The sequence below is a fragment of the Leptodactylus fuscus genome, chromosome 1 (genome assembly GCF_031893055.1).
Source record: "Leptodactylus fuscus isolate aLepFus1 chromosome 1, aLepFus1.hap2, whole genome shotgun sequence".
NCBI lineage: Eukaryota > Metazoa > Chordata > Amphibia > Anura > Leptodactylidae > Leptodactylus > Leptodactylus fuscus.
Genome location: NC_134265.1, coordinates 191,626,142 through 191,653,647, shown reverse-complemented (window position 1 = coordinate 191,653,647; position 27,506 = coordinate 191,626,142). Strand labels below are relative to the sequence as shown.

General features: G+C 40.7%; 1 protein-coding gene across 1 annotated transcript in view; it reads left to right on the top strand.

Moving 5' to 3' along the window:
* The window catches only part of MAU2 (MAU2 sister chromatid cohesion factor), a 39,419-nt gene extending 14,551 nt beyond the window's left edge, over positions 1-24,868 (top strand). The window contains exons 10-19 of the mRNA XM_075280406.1: positions 1,199-1,302; positions 1,390-1,467; positions 1,702-1,767; positions 6,084-6,167; positions 11,298-11,347; positions 12,603-12,680; positions 18,289-18,400; positions 19,969-20,059; positions 20,967-21,094; positions 22,380-24,868. Of these exons, the coding sequence (XP_075136507.1) occupies positions 1,199-1,302; positions 1,390-1,467; positions 1,702-1,767; positions 6,084-6,167; positions 11,298-11,347; positions 12,603-12,680; positions 18,289-18,400; positions 19,969-20,059; positions 20,967-21,094; positions 22,380-22,454 (866 nt within the window). The 3' untranslated portion in view covers positions 22,455-24,868. The remainder of the gene's footprint in view (positions 1-1,198; positions 1,303-1,389; positions 1,468-1,701; positions 1,768-6,083; positions 6,168-11,297; positions 11,348-12,602; positions 12,681-18,288; positions 18,401-19,968; positions 20,060-20,966; positions 21,095-22,379) is intronic.
* The last annotated feature ends 2,638 nt before the right edge of the window (positions 24,869-27,506 follow it).

The following is a 27,506-nucleotide window of genomic DNA, read 5'->3' as shown; positions in this document are numbered from 1 at the left end:
AATTGACTACCTGTTTCCTCTGGCTGTAAGCACTGTACTGCAAAATGCCCTCCACTTTTTAAAGAACTTTCCAGTATCTGAGGATTTCCTTTGGTCTGTTTCTAACTTTGCTATATGTAGCAGGTGCTACCAGTGTTATAATGAACATCCCTTCACCACAAGGCAAATAGAATGAGAGAGTTGGGGCAAGACTGGATCCCTCCCCTAGGTATCTCACTTTCCAGTTTCTGGTCGTGAGAAAGATATGTCTTAGAGCAGAGTAGAATATCTTTGTACCATAAGGAGTGGAATGAGTGATGAAGCTACTCCTAATAATCCTTGACTATTACACAACCATAGTCTATGATCTAAATCAGTGTTACATAGATGCCATTTAGGACAATGAATCGGCCTATCTGGTCTAACTGGAGTTGCTGGGAGAATAAAAGCGTATATGGCCCTGTGGATGAGCATCCATCTAGACATCATGTTAAACTGCCCTATGCAGAGTCTGCCATCCCTGCACTAACCTAAATCCAGCTTTTCTGTCACAAACGTATTTCACTCACAAATCGGAAACTGTCACAGTGGGGAGTGTCAGCCAGGTGTCTAGTAGCTCCAGTTTAGGATATATTTTTGGGCAAGTAGGTTGCAGAAGTAAAACTTTATCCTAAATATTGGGGATTACCTCCAGATGTGGTGTCAAAACTATTGGTTACGAAACTCCCTGGATCTGAGTATATTGGACATAATGATTGATTCCCAGGCCATATTTAGAACTTCGCTCAGTCCAGGTAAGCCATCATGATTCAGACTCTTGCAACAAATGTTGTACCCATAATATTTATTTCTCTGCTCTTATCAAAAAAAAACAAAACAACAAAAATTGTTGTCTCGTACCTGCAGAAAGTTTGGCCGGGACTAAAGAGGAAGAAGATGGTAGAAGACAGCCGTAGGTTGTTCTGAAAAGTCTTTCACACAGCTATAGTGTCCCTATATATCAAGGCGTCTCACACATTCGCTGTCTTATTAGATAAGGAGGACTGTAGATACTCTCATAATGTCTAAGGATGGACATATTCAGTTTCCAATAAATAGTCCAAAACAGTCCCTGACTCTTAAACGTGCCTAGCCGAACATGCCAGATTATAGACACGAATGTTTGTAACAGGCTACCTGTTATTTCTGTTTTCACCTTTGTAAATTTTTACTATTGCAGTGCTGGATAGCAGCCCAATCCTTTCCTCCTTCCAAGTCATTCTGCTGGAGCACATAATTATGTGTCGGCTAGTCACCGGCCACAAAGCCACAGCCTTACAAGAGGTAAAGTTTGCAGTAGAAGATCTTGAAATCTGTTTTTTAAAAATTACAACACATTTATCATAGATTTTTTTTTTTTCTTTCCCTTAGATCTCACAAGTCTGTCAGCTATGTCAGCAGTCACCCAGGCTTTTTTCTAACCATGCAGCCCAACTTCACACCCTACTGGTATGTATTGACCCTTTACAGGTTTTTATACTTTAGATACCTACATTGACTTGATTGTAAAAGTAATCTGCCAAATGGTTCTTCATCCTCACTTACCTGTTGGAAAGGTGCATGCACCTACAGTTATTTTTATGAAAGTAGAAACATCTATTTTTCTTTTAAAATGAATTATCACATATTTCTGATGGCTGCATTTTTATTTTTTTGTTTTTTTTATTTTTTTACTTTACACAGGGTTTATACTGCATCTCTGTGAATTGTATGGATAACGCAGAGGCACAGTTTACAACAGCTCTAAGGGTGAGTTTGATCAGATTCCATACTAGTTCTACAGTTTTAGGCTGGGAGCATTTCTGCACTGTATGTTAAACTCTAAACCCTGTATACATAATATAATAATAAATAATACATTTTATTTATATAGCGCCAACATATTCCGCAGCGCTGTACAATTTGTAGGGTTCAAATACAGACAGATACATTACAAAGAAAATCATTTCACACAATGGGACTGAGGGCCCTGCTTGCAAGAACTTACAATCTATGGGGTAGAGGGGGTGACACAAGAGGTATCGGGGGCGGTATTACTTATGCAGAGGTCAGACATTTTTGTAATAGAGGTGACTGTCATTGCACAAACATAAGACTTTATGAGCCGTCACCAGTCGTGTCCTGTAACATGTGGATGGAGCTTGGACCTATAACGTTATCCTGAGATGACATCATATCATGTGGGGTAATGTGGGAGCGAGGACAGTGGAGGGTTAAGGGTTTACATTAGACATTGTGATAGGCTTGTCTGAAAAGATGCGTCTTTAGTTTGCGTTTGAAACTGTAGAAATTGGGAGTTAATCTGATTGTCCGGGGTAGAGCATTCCAGAGAAGTGGTGCAGCTCGGGAGAAGTCTTGTATACGAGCATGGGAGGTTCTGATAATAGAGGATGTAAGTGTTAGGTCATTGAGTGAACGGAGAGTACGGGTTGGGCGGTAGACAGAGATGAGGGAGGAAATGTATGGGGGTGCGGCATTATGGAGAGCCTTGTGGATGAGAGTTATAACTTTATATTTTATTCTATATTGAATAGGCAGCCAGTGTAATGACTGGCACAGACCAGAGGCATCGTATACATAGATTTCTATTTCCATAGTAGAGGCTGAAATCTAGTGGTGGTTACGTTTTTCTTTTTTTTTTTTTCTTTTCTTTTTTTAAAACCCCTTCCCGACATCCGCCGTAATAGTACGGCGCTGCCGGGAAGGACTTCCCGCAAACCGCCGTACTGGCTGCATGGTGCGCACATAGAACCTGTGTGCGCACCATGTGCTGCTGGTGTCAGCCGTATGTTACGGTTGACAATGCCCCGTAACACGCGGTCGGAACCGGGTCCGATCGCTGGTGTTAACCTCTGAGATGCCGGCGGTCAACATGACCGCCGGTATCTCTGGGGTTTCAGTTTAATATGGTGCCGATCGGCACCCCCCGCGACAGTTTCGGGGGGTGCTGGTGTTCGTAGGGGGGCAGCCTGGCGTCTGATCAGTGACCCGGGTCTGCCCCATCACTTACCTCCACCTCGTACTTGGTTGATCCTGCCAGGAACCTGAACTATAAAAAGAAAACATTATTTAACCCGAACGGTGTAAAAAAAAAAAACACGTAAAAATCCGCACAAAATAATGATTCACCACCTTTCCTTTACAAAATGTTCAATAAAAAGTAATCAAATGGTTAGCTGAAAACCAAAATGGTACCAATAAAAAGGTCTTCCCGCAAAAAATAAGCCCTCAACCAGCTTTGTCTACCGAAAAGTAAAAATGTTATGCCTTTCAGAAGATGGCGATGCAAAAATAGATTTTTTTTCCCTAAATTGAATTTTATTCTGCATAAAGAGCAACACATTAAAAAATAATATAAATGAGGTATCACCGTAACCGTACTGACCCGCAGAATAAAGGTAACATGTTACTTATGCTGTCCTCTGCATGGGAAAAAAAATAAATGCCAAAAAGCAATGCCAGAATTGATGTTTCCTTTTACATCCGACCAAGAAAGAGTTAATAAAGTGTAGTCAATAAGTTACAGGCCCCAAAATGGTGGCATTGAAAAGCACATCTAATACCGCAAACACCAAGCCCTCATATGGCCACATTGCCAGAAAATAAAGTCGCCAAATCATTAGGACATAAGTGGCTGCGACTAGAAGGAAATGTATAAGCTGTTCGAGCTTATGAGAGATAATACACCATTCTGATCCCCCAGAATGCTCCTCTTCCCCATCCGTGTCATAGGAGCTAGTGGGAAAATAGATTGGGATTTGGTGTACCCAATTTACTCCGCACAGTTTACACAGTCACTTCGGGGTTTTGACTCCTCAAGGGCTTTGTAAATGCGTCATGGTTCCTGAAACTGATCACAGCCAGATCTGCCCTCTAAAAGCTTCTTGGCGCGCCTTCCCTTCTGCGTCTCGCTGTGCGTCCATATATTAGTTTACACCCACAAGTGGGGTACTATGGTGGTCAGGAGAACTTGCATAACAAATTGTGGGATGCATTTTCTCCTTTAACCCCTTGTGACTGTGCAAATTCTAGGGCTAAACGAAAATATTAGTAAAATAAAATCAAATTTGAAAATTTCACCTCCATTTTGTATTAATTCCTGTTAAGCACTTATAGGGTTAAATTACTAGGTATATGTTGTTTTGGCTTATTTAAGGGGTGCAGTTTTGAAAATGGGGTGATTTATGGGGGTTTCTAATACAAGGGTCTTTCAAAACCCCTTCATAACTGGATTAGTCCCTTAAAAAATGGGTCTTGGAAATTTCTTGAAAATTTTGAATATTGTTGTTTCACTTGTAAATCTTATGTCCGTAAAAAATAAAAGGGTGACTAAAGTTTGATGCCGACATAAAGCAGAGATCTGGGACATGAGATTTATGATATAATTTTGGTGAGCTGACTATCTGTATGCAATGCACATCATTTCAAACTTTATAAAATGCATATTTTTCAAAATTTCCACCAAATTTCCTATTTTTTCATAATTAAACACAAAACATATCAACCAAAATTTACCACTAACATGAAGTACAATGTGTTACGAAAAAACAATCTCAAAATCACTTTGGTAAGATAAAGCATTCCAAAGTTATTGCCACATAAAGTGATACATGTCAGTTTTGAAAAATCGAGCTTGGTCAGGAAGTCAAAAAGTGCCATCGGCGGGAAGGGGTTAATAATCCATACAGCAGACCTACACTCACCGGCCACTTTATTAGGTACACCATGCTAGTAACGGGTTGGACCCCCTTTTGCCATCAGAACTGCCTCAATTCTTCGTGGCATAGATTCAACAAGGTGCTGGAAGCATTCCTCAGAGATTTTGGTCCATATTGACATGATGGCATCACACAGTTGCCGCAGATTTGTCGGCTGCACATCCATGATGCGAATCTCCCGTTCCACCACATCCCAAAGATGCTCTATTGGATTGAGATCTGGTGACTGTGGAGGCCATTGGAGTATAGTGAACTCATTGTCATGTTCAAGAAACCAGTCTGAGATGATTCCAGCTTTATGACATGGCGCATTATCCTGCTGAAAGTAGCCATCAGATGTTGGGTACATTGTGGTCATAAAGGGATGGACATGGTCAGCAACAATACTCAGGTAGGCTTTGGCGTTGCAACGATGCTCAATTGGTACCAAGGGGCCCAAAGAGTGTCAAGAAAATATTCCCCACACCATGACACCACCACCACCACCAGCCGGAACCGTTGATACAAGGCAGGATGGATCCATGCTTTCATGTTGTTGACGCCAAATTCTGACCCTACCATCCGAATGTCGCAGCAGAAATCGAGACTCATCAGACCAGGCAACGTTTTTCCAATCTTCAATTGTCCAATTTTGATGAGCTTGTGCAAATTGTAGCCTCAGTTTCCTGTTCTTAGCTGAAAGGAGTGGCACCCGGTGTGGTCTTCTGCTGCTGTAGCCCATCTGCCTCAAAGTTCGACGTACTGTGCGTTCAGAGATGCTCTTCTGGCTACCTTGGTTGTAACGGGTGGCTATTTGAGTCACTGTTGCCTTTCTATCAGCTCGAACCAGTCTGGCCATTCTCCTCTGGCATCAACAACGCATTTCCGCCCACAGAACTGCCGCTCACTGGATGTTTTTTCTTTTTCGGACCATTCTCTGTAAACCCTAGAGATGGTTGTGCGTGAAAATCCCAGTAGATCAGCAGTTTCTGAAATACTCAGACCAGCCCTTCTGGCACCAACAACCATGCCACGTTCAAAGGCACTCAAATCACCTTTCTTCCCCATACTGATGCTCGGTTTGAACTGCAGGAGATTGTCTTGACCATGTCTACATGCCTAAATGCACTGAGTTGCCGCCATGTGATTGGCTGATTAGAAATTAAGTGTTAACGAGCAGTTGGACAGGTGTACCTAATAAAGTGGCCGGTGAGTGTATAATGCAGTCTTGTGGACACATGAATATTGAATAGTATGGGTTTCTCTTTGATGTTGAACAAAATGTGTACTGATCTCATGTTTGTATATTATAAGTTTTAAAGACTTTTTTTTTTTTTTTTTAATTAAATAATTTGCATCTCTTCACAGCTTACCACACACCAGGAGTTATGGACGTTCATCGTAACAAACCTGGCAAGTGTTTATATTCGTGAAGGAAACCGACATCAAGAGGTGAGTGGATTTTAAACAATAACTTTCACCTTAGCAAAGTCAGTCTCTTTGCGTCATTTAATAGGCACTGCTGCACTGATTCCAGTGTGGTTGGAATTTTTTCTCTATCCCCCACTGTTCCTGAGCAATAACTGGTGCTGGTTTTGGTGCCTCCTATGCTATATAGGCTCTGTACTGTCAGGCAGGAGCAGTCAAGAGGCGTGATTCTGAGCTTTTTGCACCACCGGTAGCCTAAGCAATCTTGGTACTGTATACGAACAGGCACCTTCATGCAATTTTAATTTAAAGTGAATGTTTTATAAAAAATAAATGCTATCAAATGTATATTAGTTGCTAAAAGTGGAAACCAAGCAAAAAGTTATATGCACTAAACCTCTTAAAATAATAGTTCAACATGCGCAGAGTTCATACATATCACTAAGGCCTATACCTGCATACACATGTCTTCAGAAAATCGCTAGAATTGGAAGGAACAAAAATCTACTTTGAAGTTGAAAATGTTAAAGTACCATCCTATATAATGTAGGGATTACACACCGTCAAAAGCAAGTGAACCTCTAAACCAGGGGTGCCCGATACGTCGATTGCCATCTACTGGTAGATCGCAAAGGACGTATGGGTCGATCACGGGATGCAGGGATTCCCGGTGTCTGCTTGCTCACAGTGCAGGCTGAGAGTCATCTCCTAACACTGGCAGGCGGGGCTGCTGCAGTGATTCTGCCTGAATCAGCGATGGTCTTATCTGTTGGTTGAGTACGATACACTGCAATACACCTGTATTACAGTCTATAGAGTAAGTCAGACCATTTCCTCCCATCTCCTCCCATCTCGGCAGGACCACTGGCCAGATCTCAGACTGCAGAAAATATGTAACAGTCTCCTTTCCAACCCCCCCCCCCCCCCCCCCCCAATTCGCAAGCAAGCAAACATTGCAACGTTACAAAAAAACTGCAATATGTGAGTTCATACATACCACACATATATTTTTAGGTGTTGGTGTTAAAGAAATGCCAAAATCGCAGAAATGTGCCAACCAATTTTATGCATGCAAATTAAATAGGAGTTTACATAAAAATCTAATTTTCTATTCCCCTATAAAAATTGTAGCAGTTTATACCATTGTCTTTAGTGATAATCTTTATTACTATTGTTTTAGCGTGTAACGGACATCACTAGAGACGTATTTTACTTTATAAACTTCAGGTATGGACAGAACAGGGATTGGGAGAAATGTAAACTTTATTGATGACTTTGTTCATATGTTGTGTAAGTGGTGCGACTTTAGACGCTGTGACCTGGACACTGGTAAACGTCTGGGTCACAGCACCAGTAAGCTTCCTGGTTATGTTCAGAGGAGATAACCTGGACAGAAGTCCATGGAGTATTGCTGTGTTCAGGAGCAATTGTTTAACAACCAGTACTGTGCTTTTTCTCCCTTATTCCCAAAGTTTTCATTGTCACATGGGGTTAAAGTGACGTTTTAGTAATTTTTCATTTGCACATCCCAATGTTAGTAACATTTGTGAAACGTTTGTGGGGTCAAAATGCTCACTATACCCCTAGATCAATGATTCTTAACCTTGTTTGAGGTACCGAATCCACCAGTTTCATATGCACAGTCACCGAACCCTTCTTTAGTGATAAATCAAATATGATTTTTTTCCAAATTCAAAACATAGGTATATGTTTTTTTTACTGGTACACAAAATGAACCGTGCATATGGCCTAGGGTTCGATCAAACCCTGGTTAAGAACCACTGCTCTCGATAAATTCTGTAAGGGTATGTGAAACTGAAAAAAATCTGCTTCAGGAATTAGGAAATGGTTTTTTTTTACATGATGTGTGTGTTGGAGTTTTGTTTGTTTGTTGGAGTTTTTTTGCTCCAGCATATTGTATGGACATGAAAATGTCTTTAAAAAAAAAAAAAAAAAAAAGTTAGTGGTTTTTGCAAAAACTGCTCCAAAACACTGCTAGCAGTTTTTTTTCCCCACCTTCCGTTGACTAACATAGGTTTTTCCAGGTGGAATCTGCCTTAACCGCTTCGCGACGGCCCACTGTATATAAACGTCTTCACGGCTTGGGCTCTATGCCGTGCAGACGTTTATAAACGTCCCAAGGGTCGGGAGCTCCGTGGACCCAACGCTAATAGCTGCTGGGGTCCACGGAGACATGATCAGGACCTGATAGATTCAGGTCCTGATCATGTAACGGCCATGTCAGGGAAAGTTTGTTGGAGTAACAAACTTTCCCTGACATGAGATGCTGCCCGCAGGTTAGATGATCCTGCATGCAGCATCGGAAGCAACTGTTAGCTATATCTGATAACTAACACTGTGCCCGATATACTAGACAACCGGCGTTAATGTCTCCGATCGGTCCCCGGCATTAACTCTTCCGGCACCTCGGTCAAAGCTGACCGAGGTGACATTTTCCTGGCGGCAGGTGGGCGCCGCCATTTTCCTGGTGATCGCCAGCACCCGGAGTAAGCTCTGGCGCCGACGTCACGTTACTATGACAGCCGGGAGCCTTGTGAAGGCTCCCCGGCCTGTCATTCTATTGCAGGCTATGCTACATAGCCTGAAATAGAAGTGCTGGTATTTTGCAATGCATTGCATTAGTGATCAGTCCCCTGGGGTTCAAGACCCCTAGGGGTCTAATAAATGCAAAAAATTTTTAATTTTTTAAAAAGATTCTTAAATTCAAATCACCCCCCCTTTCCCTAGAACACATATAAAAGTAGTTAAATACTGTGAAACACATACATGTTAGGTATCCCCATGTCCGAAATCGCCCGCTCTACAAATCTATAAAAATATTTTTCATGTACAGTAAACGCTGTAGCGGGAAAAATAGTCAAAAGTGCCAAACCGCCGGTTTTCACTGTTTTGAATCTGATAAAAAATTGAATAAAAAAGTGATCAAAGTAATAGCATTTCCTGAAAATGGTAGAACTAATAAGTACACCCGGCCCTGCAAAAAGACACCCTATGCATCCCTGTACACGGACGTATAAAAAAAGTTACGGCTGTCTGAATATGACGACTTCTAGAAAAAAAAAATAAGTTTTGGTTGGTTTGTTTTTTTTGTTTTAGGGGTTAAAATGTAAATAAAACCATATAAATTTTGGCTGCACAGTGAATGCTGTAAAACTGAAGCCCGTAAGAAAGTCGCAGAAATGCATTTTTTTCTTCAAATCCACTCCATTCTGAATTTTTTTTTCCAGCTTCCCAGTACATTATACAGAATAATTAATGGTGGCATCATGAAGAAAAATTTGTGCTGCAAAGATTAAGACCTCATATGGCTCTGGGAGCGTAGAAATAAAAAAAAGCTATGGGGTTTAGAAGGAGGGGAGTCAAAAACGAAAATCAAAAAATTCAAAATTCAAAATAAATGGGTACAAACTAACATGAAGTGCAATCTCAAAATCCCTTGTGTAAGTTATTGCCATATAAAGTGATACATGTCTGGTTTGAAAAATGAGGACTGATCCTTAAGGGGTTAAAATGATTTTTTTTCTTTCACTATTACAATGCATAATTTCTAATTGTATAATTAGTAACATATTACTTCTTCTGTCTGACCATGCCTGTCAACCATTTATAAAGTCTGTGGAGAAATAGGGGTTGGAGTGGTTTGGCCTACTAACTTTCCAGCTCTTTATGGATTTGAATCTATTTTGGTAGCGTGCACTGTTTCCAACAAGCACTGTGTTTTCCAGACTACAAAACACACTTGACTAGAACATGCACCCCAGATTGTTTGAAATTGGAAAAAAAAAACCTAATAATTAAACCTTTCTTGGTGATTGATGAAATGCTAGAGTGAGGATTTCAGTGGCTAAAAGTTGACTCCTGTTAAATCTAATTTAAGTTTTTTTTTTTTTTTTTTTTGTTTTTTTTTTAAATTTAAAAAACACTTATTCACACACAGTGCAAACATTAGACACACACAAAGCTTTGCTGCACATACTTAGTTTTATAAGGAGTCCATGCTATTTCTGAATCTTCCCACTTGGCAGGTTATCCTGCCTTGAGAAGATGATGAAAAGCTACTTCTTTTAATAAAGGTAAGAGAACGCGCATGAATAATCCTCTCCTGTACTAATCCAGCAGTGCGGTGTCAGGCAGGGTGGAATTGGTAGGGTAAAGCACATTATCAGCCTATCATTATGGGAAATCTGTCAGGGGATCTGGCAGTGACTATGGCGCAGCTACGTAACCAACATGGCTGCTGTGGCTCAAAATTGAAAGTGACACAAAATTGAAAAAAAATATACTAGTTGCATAATTATATAAATCTTCATTGACAAGTTGGTAATGTTCTGTCAGTATAGAAGGCTGAGTTCATGTCTTTATTTTTTTATTTGCGTTAATTGGTGATGATCAAAATAACATAGCTTTATAAGCCAATGAAAAATAGAAAATGGATCATGGTTGGTGGACATATAGATGTATAGGGGGTTTGAGTGTTGGTGCTATGCTAGGGAATGGCGTGGGTTGTGATAACTGCTGGACTTAAAGGTGTAAGGGACCCATATATGTTCTTACACAGGGACCCTCTTGAAGTACATGTGTAAGATATGAGGTTTGTGTATGACTCATTAAGAGTAGTCCAATGACCCAGCACTGCCCTGTTAAATAAGGTCTCCAAGATCTTGCTCCAGCCTCTAATATCAGCTGAGCTTTAAAGAGGACCAGTCACCACCCTCAAGCCCGGCTCTTTACATCATTTAATAGACACTGCTCCACTGACTCTGGAACAATTGAGATTTTTTTTCTGTAGCCCCCACCATTTCCGAGCAATTCTGTTATCTGATGGTGTCTGATCTGCTATTTAGGCTCTGTATTGTCAGGTAGAATCAGGCAAGAGGTTACACTGGCTACCTCTGATACTGGTTACCTCTGATTGGAGCTCTGAACTTTAAGTAGCACATCAGGCATCAAAACCATGGGAATGGCGGGGGCTAGAGAAATTCCAACTGCACTGGAATCGGTGGAGCAGTGCCTAATAACAGATTATAGAAACGTAAATTGGTGGAAGTAGTGAAAGGTCCTCTCTATGACTATTTTGTCATTGTATACCTTTTGAGTGTCTAAATTTTTTTTATATACTTTTTTGTTTTGCAGCTTTATAGTTTACTGGAAAGAATTAACCCAGATCACAATTTCCCAGTGAGGTAAGACCTTATAAATCTACCTGGACAACTAAATAATAAATACTGCCTGCAGTGTGTGTCGAGAGTGAGCTGGATATTTGTGTCATTAATCAATGAGGGTCACTTGTCGGTTGTATCTCTGACATTAAAAAACGTACAAACTTGCTTTTTGTGTTTATATGAAAGAGGGGATTCTCTTCTTTCATGTGACACTAAGTGCTATCTAAATTATTTCCAGAGATTTCTCTGGTTGAAAACAGTCGGGATTTGGATGTTTATATGCAGCTGTATAATATATAAGGATCCCTGCAGGTCACTGGTACTGAGACTTCATGGTATTATTTACATACGGCGGGACACAGTGCTCAGTGTAGATATTGCAGTGCTTTTCCATCGATTTCAGTACTGGTGACCTGTGGGGTCCCTGGTCTCAGAACTAATATTAATGACCTACCCTAAGGATAGGACATCAGTGTTAGAAACCTGATAACCCCTTTAATGATAACTGGGTTTTGATGCGGAAGCTGGCTCCAAAAAACGCCCCCCATTGACTTCAAAGGGAGCTGTTCACTTCTTTTTTCCGCTAGCAGTTTTTCCCGCTCGCGGAAAAAAGCGAGCTGCCCTATCTTGCAGCGGATTCTGCGGCTGAATCAGCCGCGGCTTCCGCGGTTCGAGACTCCCTCTCGACTAGGCCCATTCATTTGGGCCTGATCCGGAGCGGAAGGCTGCGACTGGATGCTGGTGCACTGTGGTGGCATCCAGTCGCAGTTAGCCGCTGGAGGCGCTTTTTTGAGGCGGCTTCCGTGTAAAATCCGGTCCAAAAAACTCAGTGTGAATTCAGCATAAGGCTGCGTCTCTGCAATAGCAACATTCCTGCATGCTACCATGTCAGAGCTGAGGGTATAAGGGAAGTGGAAGACTCTTCTCAGTTCATAGATGCTGAATAGCCCAAATAGCATGCTGATTTATTGCCAAGTTTTCTTTTGGTTACAGGACATTTTCTTGCAGCCTGTGCAGTGGTGTGTTTGCCTTCATTAAAATATATCCCAAATAATTTGTCTTCTGTATAATCCGAAGCAGTTAATTCAGTTTTGAGGTCATGGAGACAGTCATTGGTAGAGGTATTGACAGATTGACCTTTTCTTTAGTTTCTAAACCAATACAGGTATATTTTTGTAGTTAATGCTAATTTAGATAGTAAATATAATATCATTTTTCAAAATTGTAACTGATTTATATAGTGACTTTTTTTTGTTTTTTACATTCATTCCTTTAGCTCACACTGTCTTCGTGCTGCTGCTTTCTATATTCGAGGGCTCTTTTCTTTCTTTCAAGGCAGATATAATGAAGCAAAGTAAGTGGTTATTTTTTTATTTTTTTTTTACACTGCATAACATTAAAGTGGAAATCCTTTATTCCAACAAGGCTGATTAGAGTGTCGCAGTGATATGTTATAAACATATTCTGATTGACAAACTTAATGGATGTTACAGTCCTTCCGGACCCTGTTCTGTGTGTCGCTGGGTCTAGTGCAGCTCCATCCAGAAAGCTGCTCGACAAAGTAGAATTACTGCTGTCCCAAAGTCATAGAGAACTGAAACTTCCACTGAATTTGTCGATCAGTCGTATAAGGTTTATGGCATATCTCTGTGACTCTCTAATCAGCATTGTTAGAATAAATAATTACACTTGGATTTAAACTTTATGGACTGAAATCCTCTTCTTTTTGAGTGTGGATTTTTACACAATATCTGAGTTCTTATTTTAAAGCGTACCTTCAGTTATATGCAGTATTTCATTAAAAAAAAGCCTCTGCATTTGAGTATAAGAAACTTTGTAACATATTACAGAAATCAGTTTCCACCTTTTCCACTTGTTAGGCAGGGTTCACACTAGCGTCGGTGTCCGACAGCTAGTGTTCGCAGCTAATGTCCGTGCAGGATTTTAGCATCGGACACTAGCTATGTCCGTTTACAATTTCCATTATTTTAAATGGGACATCATGTAGTGTCCTTCAGTGTCCGTGTGTGTCCTTAAGTGTCCGTCTACAAAGATGTCCGATTTTTTTCAAGCGGACAGCAAAATCCTACACCAGGCTAGTGTGAACCCAGCTTTAGCCATCTTCCTCCTCTTTATCTTCAGTCATAGATTTACAGTTCGAATACCTTAAACACAACTCTAGGGTGAGGGAGGAGGAAGCTGCTGTCAGATGGTTAATTGATTTATTCTGAAGTTTATCTGGAAGATGTGGCAGTATAATTGTCACTCATAGTAGATCAGAAAACTAAGGGCATAATCTGGGATTTTTTTCAAAACGAAGTATTAATCTGTAAGGAGTTACTTTCCAATAGGTGGCGCTAGGAGCAAATTCCTCCCCCCCCCCTTCCCCCCCATCAGTGAGGTCTTACTTGCATTCCTCAAAGAATAAGAGTCTTTGAATAGCAATTATCTGTTCTAGCCAGCCTCCTCTTACCTTTTCATAGACTTTTATGTAGAAAATAAGTCTGCCTGAAAAGTGAAGAGCTAAGTATATGACTTTAATGATATATTACAAAGTTTCTCATACTATATTACCTTGTACTATTCATTTATGTAGTTTTTTTTATAACTAGGGTTACACTTTAAAGAGTAGGTGGCAGGAGTACAACTCCTTTTTATTTGCCCTGTTCTCCTGTTGCCTATATTGCTGGTAAATATCCCCTATTATGTGTGTAGTATACAACAGTGCGTTTTATGTAAAGCTGGCCGTGCACCATAGAGAATCTAGGTTGTATGGATGTTCATGCCAACTCCTATACTTGTATTATTAATGGAGAGACACACAGAAGTAAGTCAGAAGTAAACTTCTGTTGTGCACAAAGGCTAGATTTACATGAGAGGGGCAGAACAGCTGTGAAAAAAAGTAAATTTCTTGCTTATTTAATTGGGGAAAATAGCACCATGTGTATAGATCTGGCCACTAGGAGGCTGACTCTAGGAATAACAAAAAATGTCAGCTCAGACTCTGGGCTATACCCTTTCTGCATACACTATGCTAGCCTATTTTAGCCTAATGCCTGTAGGAGGCAAACATGACCTGACTCGAGTCTTTGTCTTACATCATTTTTATTTTTCTTGCGGGGGGAAGGGTGTGTCTTCATAGTGTTAACAACACTAGTCACATCCCCCTAGTGGGGCGCTTCACCTAGTCCCCACTACTGCATTGGCAGATGGATAGCTGGTTACCCCACTAATCATATGCAAGGTCCACCAAAAGGGTGACCATGTAGTGCCTGAAAACAGTGGATAAGTGCCTGAAGTAATCCAGTGCCTTCTCCAGTCTGAGTGGCTTCCCTTTACCAAACTATAGGTGACCTTTTCAGATTTAACCAGTCTGAGGTTGAAACTCTGGAATGGCTGCCCTCCTAGATTGCTGCTCAGTTGGTGTGTTTGAGCTCCCTCATCTCTGAGAAGTAATTAATTCTACAGGTTACTGTCATCCTCTCCTTACTCTCGGCATTTCCTGGGAAGGAGGGCCACCGCTCATAGCTCCACTCTGACATTCGGAACCTTGTTTCCCCCTGCACGGCCTGTTTCTCCTGGGGACACCTCATACTCTGAGCCTCAACTAGGCACATCCATATCTGCTGCTATGCAGGAGCTCATTCATGCAGTCAGAGATGCCTTACATATCTAAGAGGACCCAGATCCTACTTCTGACAAGGACATCCTCCACCACAGTCACTGCCCTCCACTGGTTTTCTCCAACCATGGGGTGTTTGACCATGTCTTAAAAGAAGAATGGCTTCACCCAGACCTTTCCCTGCCTTCCACTAGGAATCAGGCATCCTCTTTCCATTTCCAGACTAGTGTGTCTCAAAGTGGCCAGAGTCCCCACGGTGGACCCCGCGATAGCTAGGTTTTTCCAGTTTATTATTCTGCCTTTGGCGGATGCTGCCTCCTCCAGTGATCCCTTAGATAAGAGGTTAGATGCTACAAGGCGGCCTTCATAGTGGCTGGCTCCTCCCTGTGGCCTTCCTTTGCTGCATCTTGGGTCAACAAAGCCTGCATATCCTGTTCCAAACAACTTCAGAAGGGCCTCTCCACTGGAGCCTCCCTATAGGACAATCAACTGCTCACCTCCCAAATCCTGAATGCTTCCATGTACCTGTAATACCTCAATGGAAGCAGCTCGACATTGTGCCAAGGTGGCAGCCAATGATATGGTAATTCACTGTTTGGATCTGTTAGTGGAATGCTGAGTCCGCCTCTAAGAAGGTCATAGCCCTTTCCTTAAAGGGGGTATTCCCATAACTCTTGTTCTGCAGCCTGAAGGCTCTGTACTCTCTTCACTTCCTGGATTTCTCGCACATTGGTGGGCAGGGTTTCACTTGCTCTGCTATCTGCTATGATCAACAGTATGACACTGATGTGGAAACTGATGTAGCAGAGCTGCATTTTTTTTTTTTTTTTTATGTAGATTGTGAGCCCCACATAGAGCTCACAGTGTACATTTTTCCCTATCAGTATGTTTTTTTGGAATATGGGATGGAAATCCATGCAAACACGGGGAGAACATACAAACTCCTTGCAGATGGTTTTTTTGCCCATGGCGGGATTTGAACACCAGGGCCCAGCGCTGCAAGACTGCAGTGCTAACCACTCCCCTATATGAGGAGATCCGTTGCTTGTCAGCCCCTCCCTCCCCCCTGAGAGCAGGCAGCTACATAACTTGACAAATGAGCAGATAAGCCCAAGGGCCAGTGTCAACAATGAAGTGAATAAATTAAGATAGCGGCCAAACAAAGCAGTTTTGATAAAGCAGTGTATTTAGGAAAAGTGTTATATCCACATAAACTAGCAGTATAGATAGGATCCTTGTTATGGGACAACCCCTTTAACTCTGGACAAACAGAGCCAGCTTTTTGGAAAAGGTCTAGAGAGGCTCATCTCTGAAGCAACAAGGCGAAAAAGGGCAATGGCCAAATATAGTCTAGCCAGTGTTAGCTATGCTGTGACATGACGTTTTGTTTGTGATTATCTCTTTGCAACACTGTGTTTAGAGATGCATCTTTTTTTGGAGAATTTTTTTTTCTTCAAAAAGCACTAGTTAGGTCCCCGAGGGTTGGTATGAATACACCTTGAAACACCGCGTAGGGGCTATTAGGGACAACCATTTTTGGAGAGGTTCAGTTTGGGACTGCCCTTGATAGAGGTACAGCATCTGAGGGTCAGCCTAGGGACTGTCCTACACCCAGTTGATATTCTTCTAACCAGTTTTCTTTATACTCTATGCAGATGTTGTGGTGGTTATATACAGCTTGTCCCTGCTTTTGAACCTTATAGGGGCCACAAACAGTGATTTATCTATGTATATTGGTATGTGTATCTGGCAATGTTTCTAGGTATTGTGTCTTAGAATGTACTCATCCTGTAGATATTTTTAGGGGTATATTAATAAATGTTATGTTTTATTAATTTTGTATCAGTGCATTGTGACTTATTACCCTGATGTAATTAGAGATTTGGACTTGTACTCTTATCTTTGAGCTGGTGCTATTGTTGTTAAATAATGACACCCTATAAGTAAATAAAGATATATATTTACCATCGCCGTTAGAAAGAACCAGGACATCCAAACCATCAAGAGGCAGTGGACGGGGAAAATGAGGTCAACCACAATTCCTAGTTCTTCCTAAACTTATCTAGCCCTTCAGTATGACACGCAAAGATATGTTCAAATTGATAGTTCACTGACACTACAGAAATCAGTTCTGTCAATAAGGGGCAGGAGGCGGATTTCCATCTGCGCACAATGAGTAAGCGAGAAGCCATAAGTATATGACACAACCATTCTCAATCCCTCTTGTCCTGTGCAATTGGCAGTTCTGAAATGATCTTGACCGCCTGCCTGCCCAGGTTTGCTGAAACCTTCTTTGGTGGTTCTCTTCCTCAGGGTCCTTTCTCCCACCCTCTTCCCCCATGATTTCCACTGACGCCAGTCTTTTCAGTTGGGGATTGGTCTTCGGTGCCTTGAACGTTCAGGGACTGTGGTCCAATTCAGAGTCCTTCCTCCAGTTCAAAGTGCTGGAACTGAGAGCCATCTTCCTCGCCCTGTCTCATTGGACCTTTCTCCTCCAAGGGTGTCTGGTCAGTGTCCAGCCTACTTGAACGATCAGTGTGGCTCCAGGAGCAGAGCGACCATGCAAGAAGACTCCTGCTCTCTTCTTTGAGCGGAGTGTCATGTCCCAGCCCTGTTGGCAGTCCACATTCCAGGCATGGACAATTGTGTAGCAGACTACCTAAGCTGAGAAATGCTCAACCCAAATAGTTGCTTCACCAGCATATCGATCTTCAGTTGTGTTCTGATTTACTGATGTCAAAAGGCCATTATTCACTATCGTATAAATGTAGCCGAAAAGAATGGGCATGTTGATTCTAACATGCCTATCACTTTTTTATTACTTCACATAGAGGACACAGCACAACCCCACACACAACTTTTCACATTAATTCTTCACCAGCCAGTACATGGTAATCTATGTAACATTATGTCTGCACTGTGGGGTTTTGGACTACTTGATAAAGAAAGTTGCCACATCAGCGGCAGAACTTAAAATTCTGTAAAGGCAACCTATCTGGTAGATTTGGGACACTAAATCTTCCTGGCGCAGTTCAGTGAAGCCGAGGACATACATTCCAGCTTCATTGTATAAGTGCTAAAGGTTCAGTGCACTGAAGTCGATGTATTCCTCTTGCTTCAGTGAAGAACTGCGCTGGCGTCGGGAGTACAACGGCAGGGTATGCGTAAAGATTTTATTTTTATTACGGACATGGATGACTTTTATAACAGTGATTTGAGACATTAAACCCTGGTCCGTAAGGGCCAGTAAGTGGTTTACTGCTTCAAATTGCCCTGGAAAATTCTATTTAAGGCTTTATACTTTTGGTAAGTTGTGTTAATTCGATTCTTAACATTACAGGAGATTTCTGCGAGAAACTTTAAAGATGTCAAATGCTGAAGATCTGAATCGCCTAACAGCGTGCTCATTGGTGCTTCTTGGCCACATCTTCTATGTACTAGGAAATCATAGGGTAAGATGAGACATGATTTTCCCTACAAATGTAAGGATGCGGTGTATGAGCTTAAGGCTGAGGCCCCACGTTGCGGAAACGCAGCTTATTTTGTTGCAGATTTTGCTGCGTTGTTTTGAGCCAAACCTAGGACTGGCTACAAAAGTTATGGAAAATATATAGGAATATACTTCTACCTTCTGCTTAACCCACTTCTGACTTTGGCTCAAAGAAAAACCTGTAACAAAATTTGCAACAAAAAAGGTGCACTTCTGCAACATAGGGCCTTGGCCTAAAGGGGTTTTCCCATCTCAATGTTTCTGCAGTCAGGCTGCAGTGTTTTTTGGGTTTTTTTTCACTTCAACGTTCCCACTTGCTAAACGGGCCAGAGAAGTCTCACAACACTTATACACATCAGATAATATAAAGATGATTGTACAGAATGGACTTAGTGTTATCTGTGTGTTTGCATAGAGCGATAACAAACTGGGCTTTATCAGCAAACTGCAATTAGTTGAACGATTGTCCTGCCTGCAAGAGCAGTGAGTAAGTGACTTCACTTGTCCTGTTCGTCCGTGGTTATGGTAACGCTGTGTAAACAATGGGAGGAATAAGGTCACATAGCAGGAAAACAAAGCAGAATTTCTAAAACACTATATTTAGGAAAAGTCTTCAATTTACATAAGCTACCAGTATAAATAGGATCCTTGAGATGGGACAACCCCTTTATCAGTGTTTTCTTGGTTTTCACGTTGGTAGATTTCTTAGACTTTTCCCCTGACCCTTACTTGGCAAATCCTAAATACCCTAGGTGTCATAAAGTTAAACCATAAATATCTACTTAAATATGATTTACATTAGAGGATCAGTCACCTAATACAAAATACTCTAAATGTCTTACACCATTTAATGCATCATCTGCTCCTGATCAATTTTCTGTTGTTTTTTTTTTTATGTTTTATAATCCATTCTTTTCAGAAGATTTTGTCCTGTAAGATTATTTGTATTTTGGCTCTATTTATCTAGAAAAACGAAAGGTTCCCGCTGACTTGGGAAATAAGTCAATTTACACACGTGGACGGATTTAAAAAAAAAAAACTGCCTTATTGATGTATGGAATTTTTAGTATTTTGTACTGTGACAGATCCTTTTTTTAAAAAAAAAAAAAAAAAAAAAAAAAATTCTTTATAGTCAACAGATTGTCAGTCTGATAACTGCGTTATATAATTTGCCCATACTGCCATTTATGGTCATAGTTATGAGGTTGGCTATTTTTCACAATTCGCCTGGAGGAAGTTTAAAAACTGTCCATTTGTGTCCATATATAACATACTGTTTTGTGTTTGCAGTTGGCTCGCTAGAGTCAATATATCCTATATGCTAACCCAGGAGTAGGGAACCTTCGGCTCTCCAGCTGCTGTGAAACTACAACTCCCAACATGCTCCATTCACTTCCATGGGAGTTCCCAGAACAGCAGAGCCAGTATGCATTCTGGGAGTTGTAGTTTTGCAACAGCTGGAGAGCCGTACGTTCCCTACCCCTGTGTTAACCGGTGCTATAATCTGTAACTCTTTAAATTTACAAACAGGAGAGCAACAATATGGTTGTCCCAGCCATGCAGCTGGCTAGCAAGATCCCAGATATGTCTGTACAGCTGTGGTCATCGGCCCTGCTTAGAGGTAAGCAGAAGACGGTGGGGGTGGAGTGGGGATTTGTACACAGTTGTGGTGATTGAGCTCTCCACCAGATTCTAAACCTTTTTTTTGTTTTCGGGCCATAAAGCCCAAATTTATGCAGATTATATTCCTAATAGATATGTCGTTTTCTTGCATGTTGACAGTGGTTGGGAGAAAGACCCTTGCGGCCACCACTGCAATATGTCAGTGATAAAGAGGTAGCGGTCATGAGGATAGTTTATCTTCCAACCTCTGCCAGTGCCTAGAGGTCTGGTGCACATTAGTAGTAGTTCCTGGCTACTTGTTTCTACAGGTGCAGCAGTGTCTGAGGGGGAATATATTGTGTGGGGGCTACTATGGACAACTGGGAATGCTGAAACTAAATGTGTGAGATTCTGCTTCCAGCCAGGCCGGGATGTGAGGCGCATCAGTACGTGCCATGTCCCTTTTTCCTATATAGCTATTCCCAATCGCTATACAAGCACTTTTGAACCATCTGCTTCCATCGCTGGTCAGTGTATACAGGTGTCTCCCACCAGTTAGATATCTATGGCCTGTCCTAAAGCAGTAAGAGAGAGAGATAAAAAACACAAAACCTCCAAAGGGCAAATTAGGGTTCATCTGTAAAGGGGTTAAAGAATAAACTCACAAGTTCTGTTTTAGAATAAGGTTCAGAATGTTATGCTGGCTTCTGGTGACAAATTTCACTTAAATATCAACCTAGCAGATAGGTTCAGATTACTTAAATCAAACTTTTTACCTTGTGAATTGGTACTTCTAGTGCTGAGATACCGCTGTTTTTGTCAGTATGCGAGTACGGGTACGAGATGTGGGAGACTACCATGTAAATTTTGATATTTAGTAATTTTGGACAAATTAGTTTTTGAATTCTTTCTCTTGTGATATGCAGACCTGAATAAAGCATGCGGAAATACGATTGATGCCCATGAGGCTGCACAGATGCATCAAAATTTCTCCCAGCAGCTGCTACAGGACCACATAGAAGCCTGCAGTCTTCCTGAACACAATCTTACAACGGTGAGTGTTTATCAATCAAATTGATTTTTTTTTTTTTTTTTTTTAAATGTCTTATTCTAGCTAAACTATGTCAAAGACAGAACTACCATTCAATAAAATATTATGTTTATTTAAAGAATTCATAAAAAATGATACATAAATAACAATGATATGCAAAAATGAGGGAGCCAATACTTCCAATCACATAACACACATGGCAAGGATGGATGAAGGAATATAATGCATGTCAATAAACATACTGGGGGGGAGTAAGCTTACTAATAAAGATCACCGGGCCAAAAAGTTACAATGACTGAGATATAAGATAAGATAATCAGTATATAAGATAATCCTTTAATAGTCCCAGAGTGGGGAAATTTCAGTATATAAAAAGTGAACATGGGCACATTAGTATATAATAAATATCTATATAGAAAAGCAACCCCTAAGTATGATATAATGTATGTAAACAGCTAAATAGTACAAAGCCTTACCATGTGTGGATTTATGGGGAAAAAAGAAGCAACCTGCCCGGAGAGGGAAGCCGCGACAGTTGCGGCTAGCTGTGGCAGGCACATTTTGGTCCGGATTCAGACGCAGCTTCCCACGTAAAACTCCAGACTAAAAAACTACATGTCCCTGAAAGTATCTAGCTGCAGTGTACTTAGGATGTCACTGTTGTGGGGGTCGAATTCTGATTGAAATGGCCACAGCACATTTGAGCAGACACAGCTGCATAGGAGACTGCTTCTGCATTCTCATTTGCAACCCAATAAATTGAGCTACGCATGTTCCATTTGACCAATAGTGGTGCTGGTCTGGTAAAATGTATAACCTAAAGATAGGTCATCTGTATTAAGGTCCTAGAAAATCTGCTGTCACTAGCTACTGCTGACAGACAGCTTGTGTCACACATCTATAATGGAAGAGCTCACAGTGCAGCCTCCCTGACTATATATTTTTGATTATGTGGGAGGGTATGCAAAGAAAATAATTCAACTGTCCCCCAACAGCTGTAATTGTGCAATCCTGTAGCTGCCCATCCTGTGCTGAGGCATCATTGGATTGATAACACCTTACAGAGAAATATAAAAGTAGGAATATTAGGGCAGTATACATGAAAATCCCGGAGAATGACAGTCAGGTGAGGGGTGCAGGGAAGAAAAGTGGGGTTTCCCTGGAATGCTTCTCTTAAGATTGAATTTAACACAGAATAGGTATTTCATCCCAATGGACATCCAATGAGCCGTGAGTTTGTTTTTTCTCCAATAAGAACCTGAACTGATAGCTGTTGTTTCTTTTGTAGTGGACAGATGGGTCACCACCTGTGCAGTTTCAGGCTCAGAACGGACCTACTACCAGCCTGGCTAGCCTTTTGTGAAGAAAGAGTCCTTCTTAGGTATACCATGGACAGACCCAACACTCACTGTAGAGGATTCTAATCTGCATCCAAAACTGTGGAGGGCCAACGCAGTTGATGACAGCTGTAGCGATGAAGGGACGTTGTGTTTCGGACATACTAACAGAATGGAAAGGAATTTTATGTCCTCCGTTCAGTGACTCCAGAATTTGGAGACCGACCTATCTACATGCTGCAAAATGTTGACACTCCCTCTTCTGCAAGTAATATTTGCTCCCTCCCCATGTGTACGGTGCGTGGAAAAGGTCAAGCTTTCGCTACAGCACGATGAGGGGTTTAAAAACTTGGAACAATATTTTTGTGCTATATTTAATATCTGCCTTCAGCTTTGTTTCCCTCTACTGAATAGATTTAACAGAGAAGGGCATTTTTTAAATTTTATATCCATAAATATTATATATATAATACTTAAGTTTATCAATGTTTTAAAACTTTTCTGTGCACAAAAATACGGTTTTGTTGGGGTAAGGGAGGTATATTCTTTTCCTCTCTTTTATTCCCCTTTTGGATAAATTATATTTTCACGGGAATGGTTTTGATATTTGATATAGTTTTGTAGGCAAGCATTACACAGCCCTTGCTACAGCAGTAGGGGGCCAATGGAGTATCCATTGTCATGTGACTTAAGTAACTTAACATGAGCTAGGCCTGTCGTCTTTTAATTATCTTTAGATATTTTAAAGCATTTTTATTTATCTTAAACTTGTAAGTATTCATACCCAAGCCATTTTTAATATCAAGCCCCTATATTCACACTGTCCCTCACAAGTGTCTGGTTATAGTGGTTCTAAAGCTTGCCTCCTCCAGCACACTGACTCCTGCTTTTAAATTCAGTCATTCTGTTGCCTGCACAGTGAAGCGTATGGGTACATCAAGCAATGACTAATATATAATATCAGTCATGCATGTATTTTTATTTGCTATAACATATCTTTCTTACTCAGATTATCCTTTAACTGTAATACCTCTGGTTTTTGTACAGTATCCTCTTTGCTTCCAGGAGACTACTGCTGCCTTTCTGGGTGCCATGTTTTTTTAAGAAGGACATGTCGCTAAAGTAGAGTTTAGGCTCTAACATCTAGTGCTAGTTATTTCCATTGTTCTGTCAAGAAGTAGAACAAGTGACATGGCAGCAGTTCTGGATCTGTCACATGACAGGCACCACCAGTTCTTGGCATGTTCCTATGCTTTTGGCTTGTTAGACATAATGTGTCCACTTCAAACAACATTCCACAGTCTAAATCTACATTAAGATTCACTCATTTAAACATTTTGATTTATTTATATTGTTTTGATTTGATTTACTTATATTTGTTTTTTTTTTTGTTTTTTTTTTTGGGGGGGGGTTCTTGTTCATTTCCCCTATTCACGCCCAGAGCTGCTCCCATAATATTTCAACAGGCTAGATGACTTAAGTATGTGTACCTTGAAGGTGAAGGCATTCTCGTGTCTTGACACTTTTTTTGGTTTTAACTGTGTAATGGTTACTGTCATGCCAGCGTGCTCTGCTCTGGTATTGGGTAATTTTTAATTGCAGTTTTAGATGTGAACTATGAAGAAAAACCCATACAGCAAAAGAAGCCGTAGGCTGTTCAGAAAGTTACTTTTAGCACCTTTTACTTTGTATTTGTACCCATACGAAACACTGCTATATATGGCTGCTAAAATTATTTATTACAACTGTCAAACATAGACCTGTCAATCCTAACTCTCTTTTTCCACCGTGCAGATACAACTTCCCTTGATGTGTGGCATTCTCCTGGATTATAGGTTGATTGTCAGCATTGAGACATCTATTTTTTTTTTTTTTTTTTAAAGTTTTTTTTTTTTTTGTTTAGTACATATAAACACTTTTTTCATTTACTAATTTGACATCACAGGATTAGCATGTTTTCTACAACCTTCCGGGGACAGCCACTGTCAACTATATTTTCTTTTTACCCTCTGGAATAAAATGTGACTGCAGTATGTTAACATGTTCAATTGTCTTGCATTATCTTAATTTATCACATTAGCAGCAGTGCCAGTTTTCAGAATAGTGCTACTGTATAGTGTCTGTACCTATGATTCCTGAGAATGAAATGGCTGTGTTCTATTGCTAGGGAATATCAGTCTTGTCTTCAAGTACAAGTGTAGATAGTGTTTAAAGGGAGTGTGTCACCAGAACCCAGCATATCAACTCTGATAGGTTAGAGTCACCTGAAACTGTGTTTTTTCCCTTGTGAATTGATACTGAGAGATCACCACGTTTGTCAATATGCAAATTAGCTCTTTGGAGCAATGATGGTGTTACCCTTGGTCTATTTTTATTTATTTATTTAACTTGTATAGCGCCGTCATATTCTGCAGCGCTTTACACTTGGTTCACACCAGCGTTCGGGTCTCCGTTATCAGGTTTCCATCTTCTGCCTACAGAAGATGGAAACCTGGCAGACAGTGTCCGGCCGTAAGCGCCGGTGAGCGTTTTGTGCTCTCCACGGCGAAACCATTTTTTTTTAACCGGACACAAAGTCCTGCATGCCCGACTTTGTGTCCGGTTAAAAAAAACCAAAACACGTTTTCGCCACTTAGAGCACAAAATGCTCACGGCCGGACACTTTCCAAATCCATTCAAATGAATGGGTTTGAAAAATGACTGCAGGTTTCCATCTCCTGTCCAGTTTCAGGCAGAAAACGGAAACCTGCAAAACGAAGACCTGGGCTCAGATGTGACCCCGCCCTTACACACATTGACAGTCACTGTCCCATATAGGGCAGTTCACAATCTACATTCCTTATCAATATGTCTTTGGAGTGTGGGAGGAAACCGGAATACCCAGAGGACACCCACACAAACACTGGGAGAACAGTAAGTCGCAATGTCTTCATTGCATGTTGACAAAAATGGTGATATCTCAGGGTAAAACTCTTCTAAGTTAGGATTACTTTAATGTGCAGAGCTGTGTTCATGTGGAAAACTCCCTTTAAGTGTTGTGGCCATATTCTGCACTACAGTCCTTCCCCCAGTGGTATACACTTCAGTGCAAAAGATACCATTCTTTTTGGACGTGTTAAGTTTCTTGTTCTTCTGTGGGGCTCTGTCAATAATGTATGTAAATGTTTGTGAAGGTTCTCAGAAATAGAGGACACCTTTCTGGACATATGTTTGCGTGTATATTGCTGGATTGTGTGTCAGTGCTGAGTGACTGTCTTCCAGTCATGGTATGTAAGTTATTGAATGTGATACAAGTGAGGATATTTGTAAATATGCTCTGACATCTAATATAGAAACCTCAAAATAAGTTGGGATATATCCTGCTAGGGTGGGTCACAACAGGGATACTGTATAGGTTGGAACCTTAGCTGTCACATTTTATGCCTCTGTATAAAGTAGACTATTGTATATAAACATTTTTCATAGGAAATGTATTTTTATAAATCCTTACTTTTTATTAAGTGCTAATTATGCTTCAGGTTCAATCTGTGCAAAAGATCTCAACTTCCTGAACTCCATTTGTGTGGTAGTGATGAATATTGTTGGAAACGAACTTGGACTATTACTAAATGTGTGCAAATTTTCTCTTATCTAGCTCCGGAGAAGAGTGGAGAGTTGCTGTTTTGTTTTGTTTTTTTGTTTGTTTTTTTGTTTGTTTTTTCCTGGTGCCTAACCTCACCAGTGGAAACAATAGGCATAACTGGCATAAGAAAGGACATAGAGTACAGACAGCTTCATAAAATATGACAGACCTAGTAAAGCTCATACATTCACCTTGTCTAAGGTAAGATAATAGAAAAGGGTACCCTTTCTGTCACTGGAAATTACCAGTCACCCATATTTGTCAACCAAAGGGGTTATTTCAAAGGTGTTCTTATTCATAACACAAAGTAACAATTTTCCATCCTCTTGGCCTATTATGTGGCCTTTATCTGACTCGGTGGACTTGTGGTGAATCTTGTAGAAGGATGGCGCCATCCTACATTATACCAGCATCATGAATGCATGATCAAGTCTAGCGCTCCGTTTACCTAAGACCAACTCTTTTTCTATCTACTATATCCATTTTTCGTATTGCATACTTTATACAAAATTCACCACAAGTCCACTGAGTCAGATGAAGGCCACATAATAGGCCGAAACGTTGGAAAATTGTTACTTTGTGTTATGAATAAAAACACCAACACCTTTGAAATGACCCCTTTGGATGTGCAATCCTTTATTTATCTATGATACGGATTGGGATCCTATTTCCACTTCCTGATACAGAGTGCACTTCACCCTGTTTTTACAATATTTGCCCACCAGCATTGTCACCAGGACATTGCGTAAAAAGCACACAAAGTGAACATGCACAGGAAATTGACTACTTTTACAAAATTGACTATTTTAACAAGAATAAAACATCATGAATGCAAGAATCAGTTCTCTACTAGCAAAATGTGTGTGTAAATGGCCAGCAAAAGTCGGTTATAAGGTGTATGAGACACATTAGATTTCAGTCAGCCTAGTCCAATGACTTTGTAGGGATTGACAGGCTATCTATGTGTGTGTGGGTGTCCACACACAAACCCAGATGACAGATATCAAGGTGGGGCATATGAAGACATTTTGAATTTTAGAACTTGCATTAGTTCATCTGCCATCAGAGGTGATAGTTACTTATTTACAGTTACCCATTAAGAACATATGTACACTACACTACGCCGAGTGCATGTTCCTTAGTGGGTGCGGGAGCAGTAGCTGTTGGCTGAGTGTAGATATTGATCTGCAAATCATTGGAAAATGTGGCTTCTTTTAAGCAGACTTTACACTTTATAATCTTTGTAGATAATCTAGGATTGACTGACTAATGTGTATGGAGGGCCATCTGACACACACAAACACACACACGTACGTTGATGCAGGCATTTGGCCAATGTTATGTAAGGGCCGACATTAGCAAGGTCTGGTGAAGTCCACCCACCACAAACATCAGAATGTCAATATATTGCTTCAGATCAGTCTCATGTGGTTTGCCAGTTGAACAGATCTAAGAT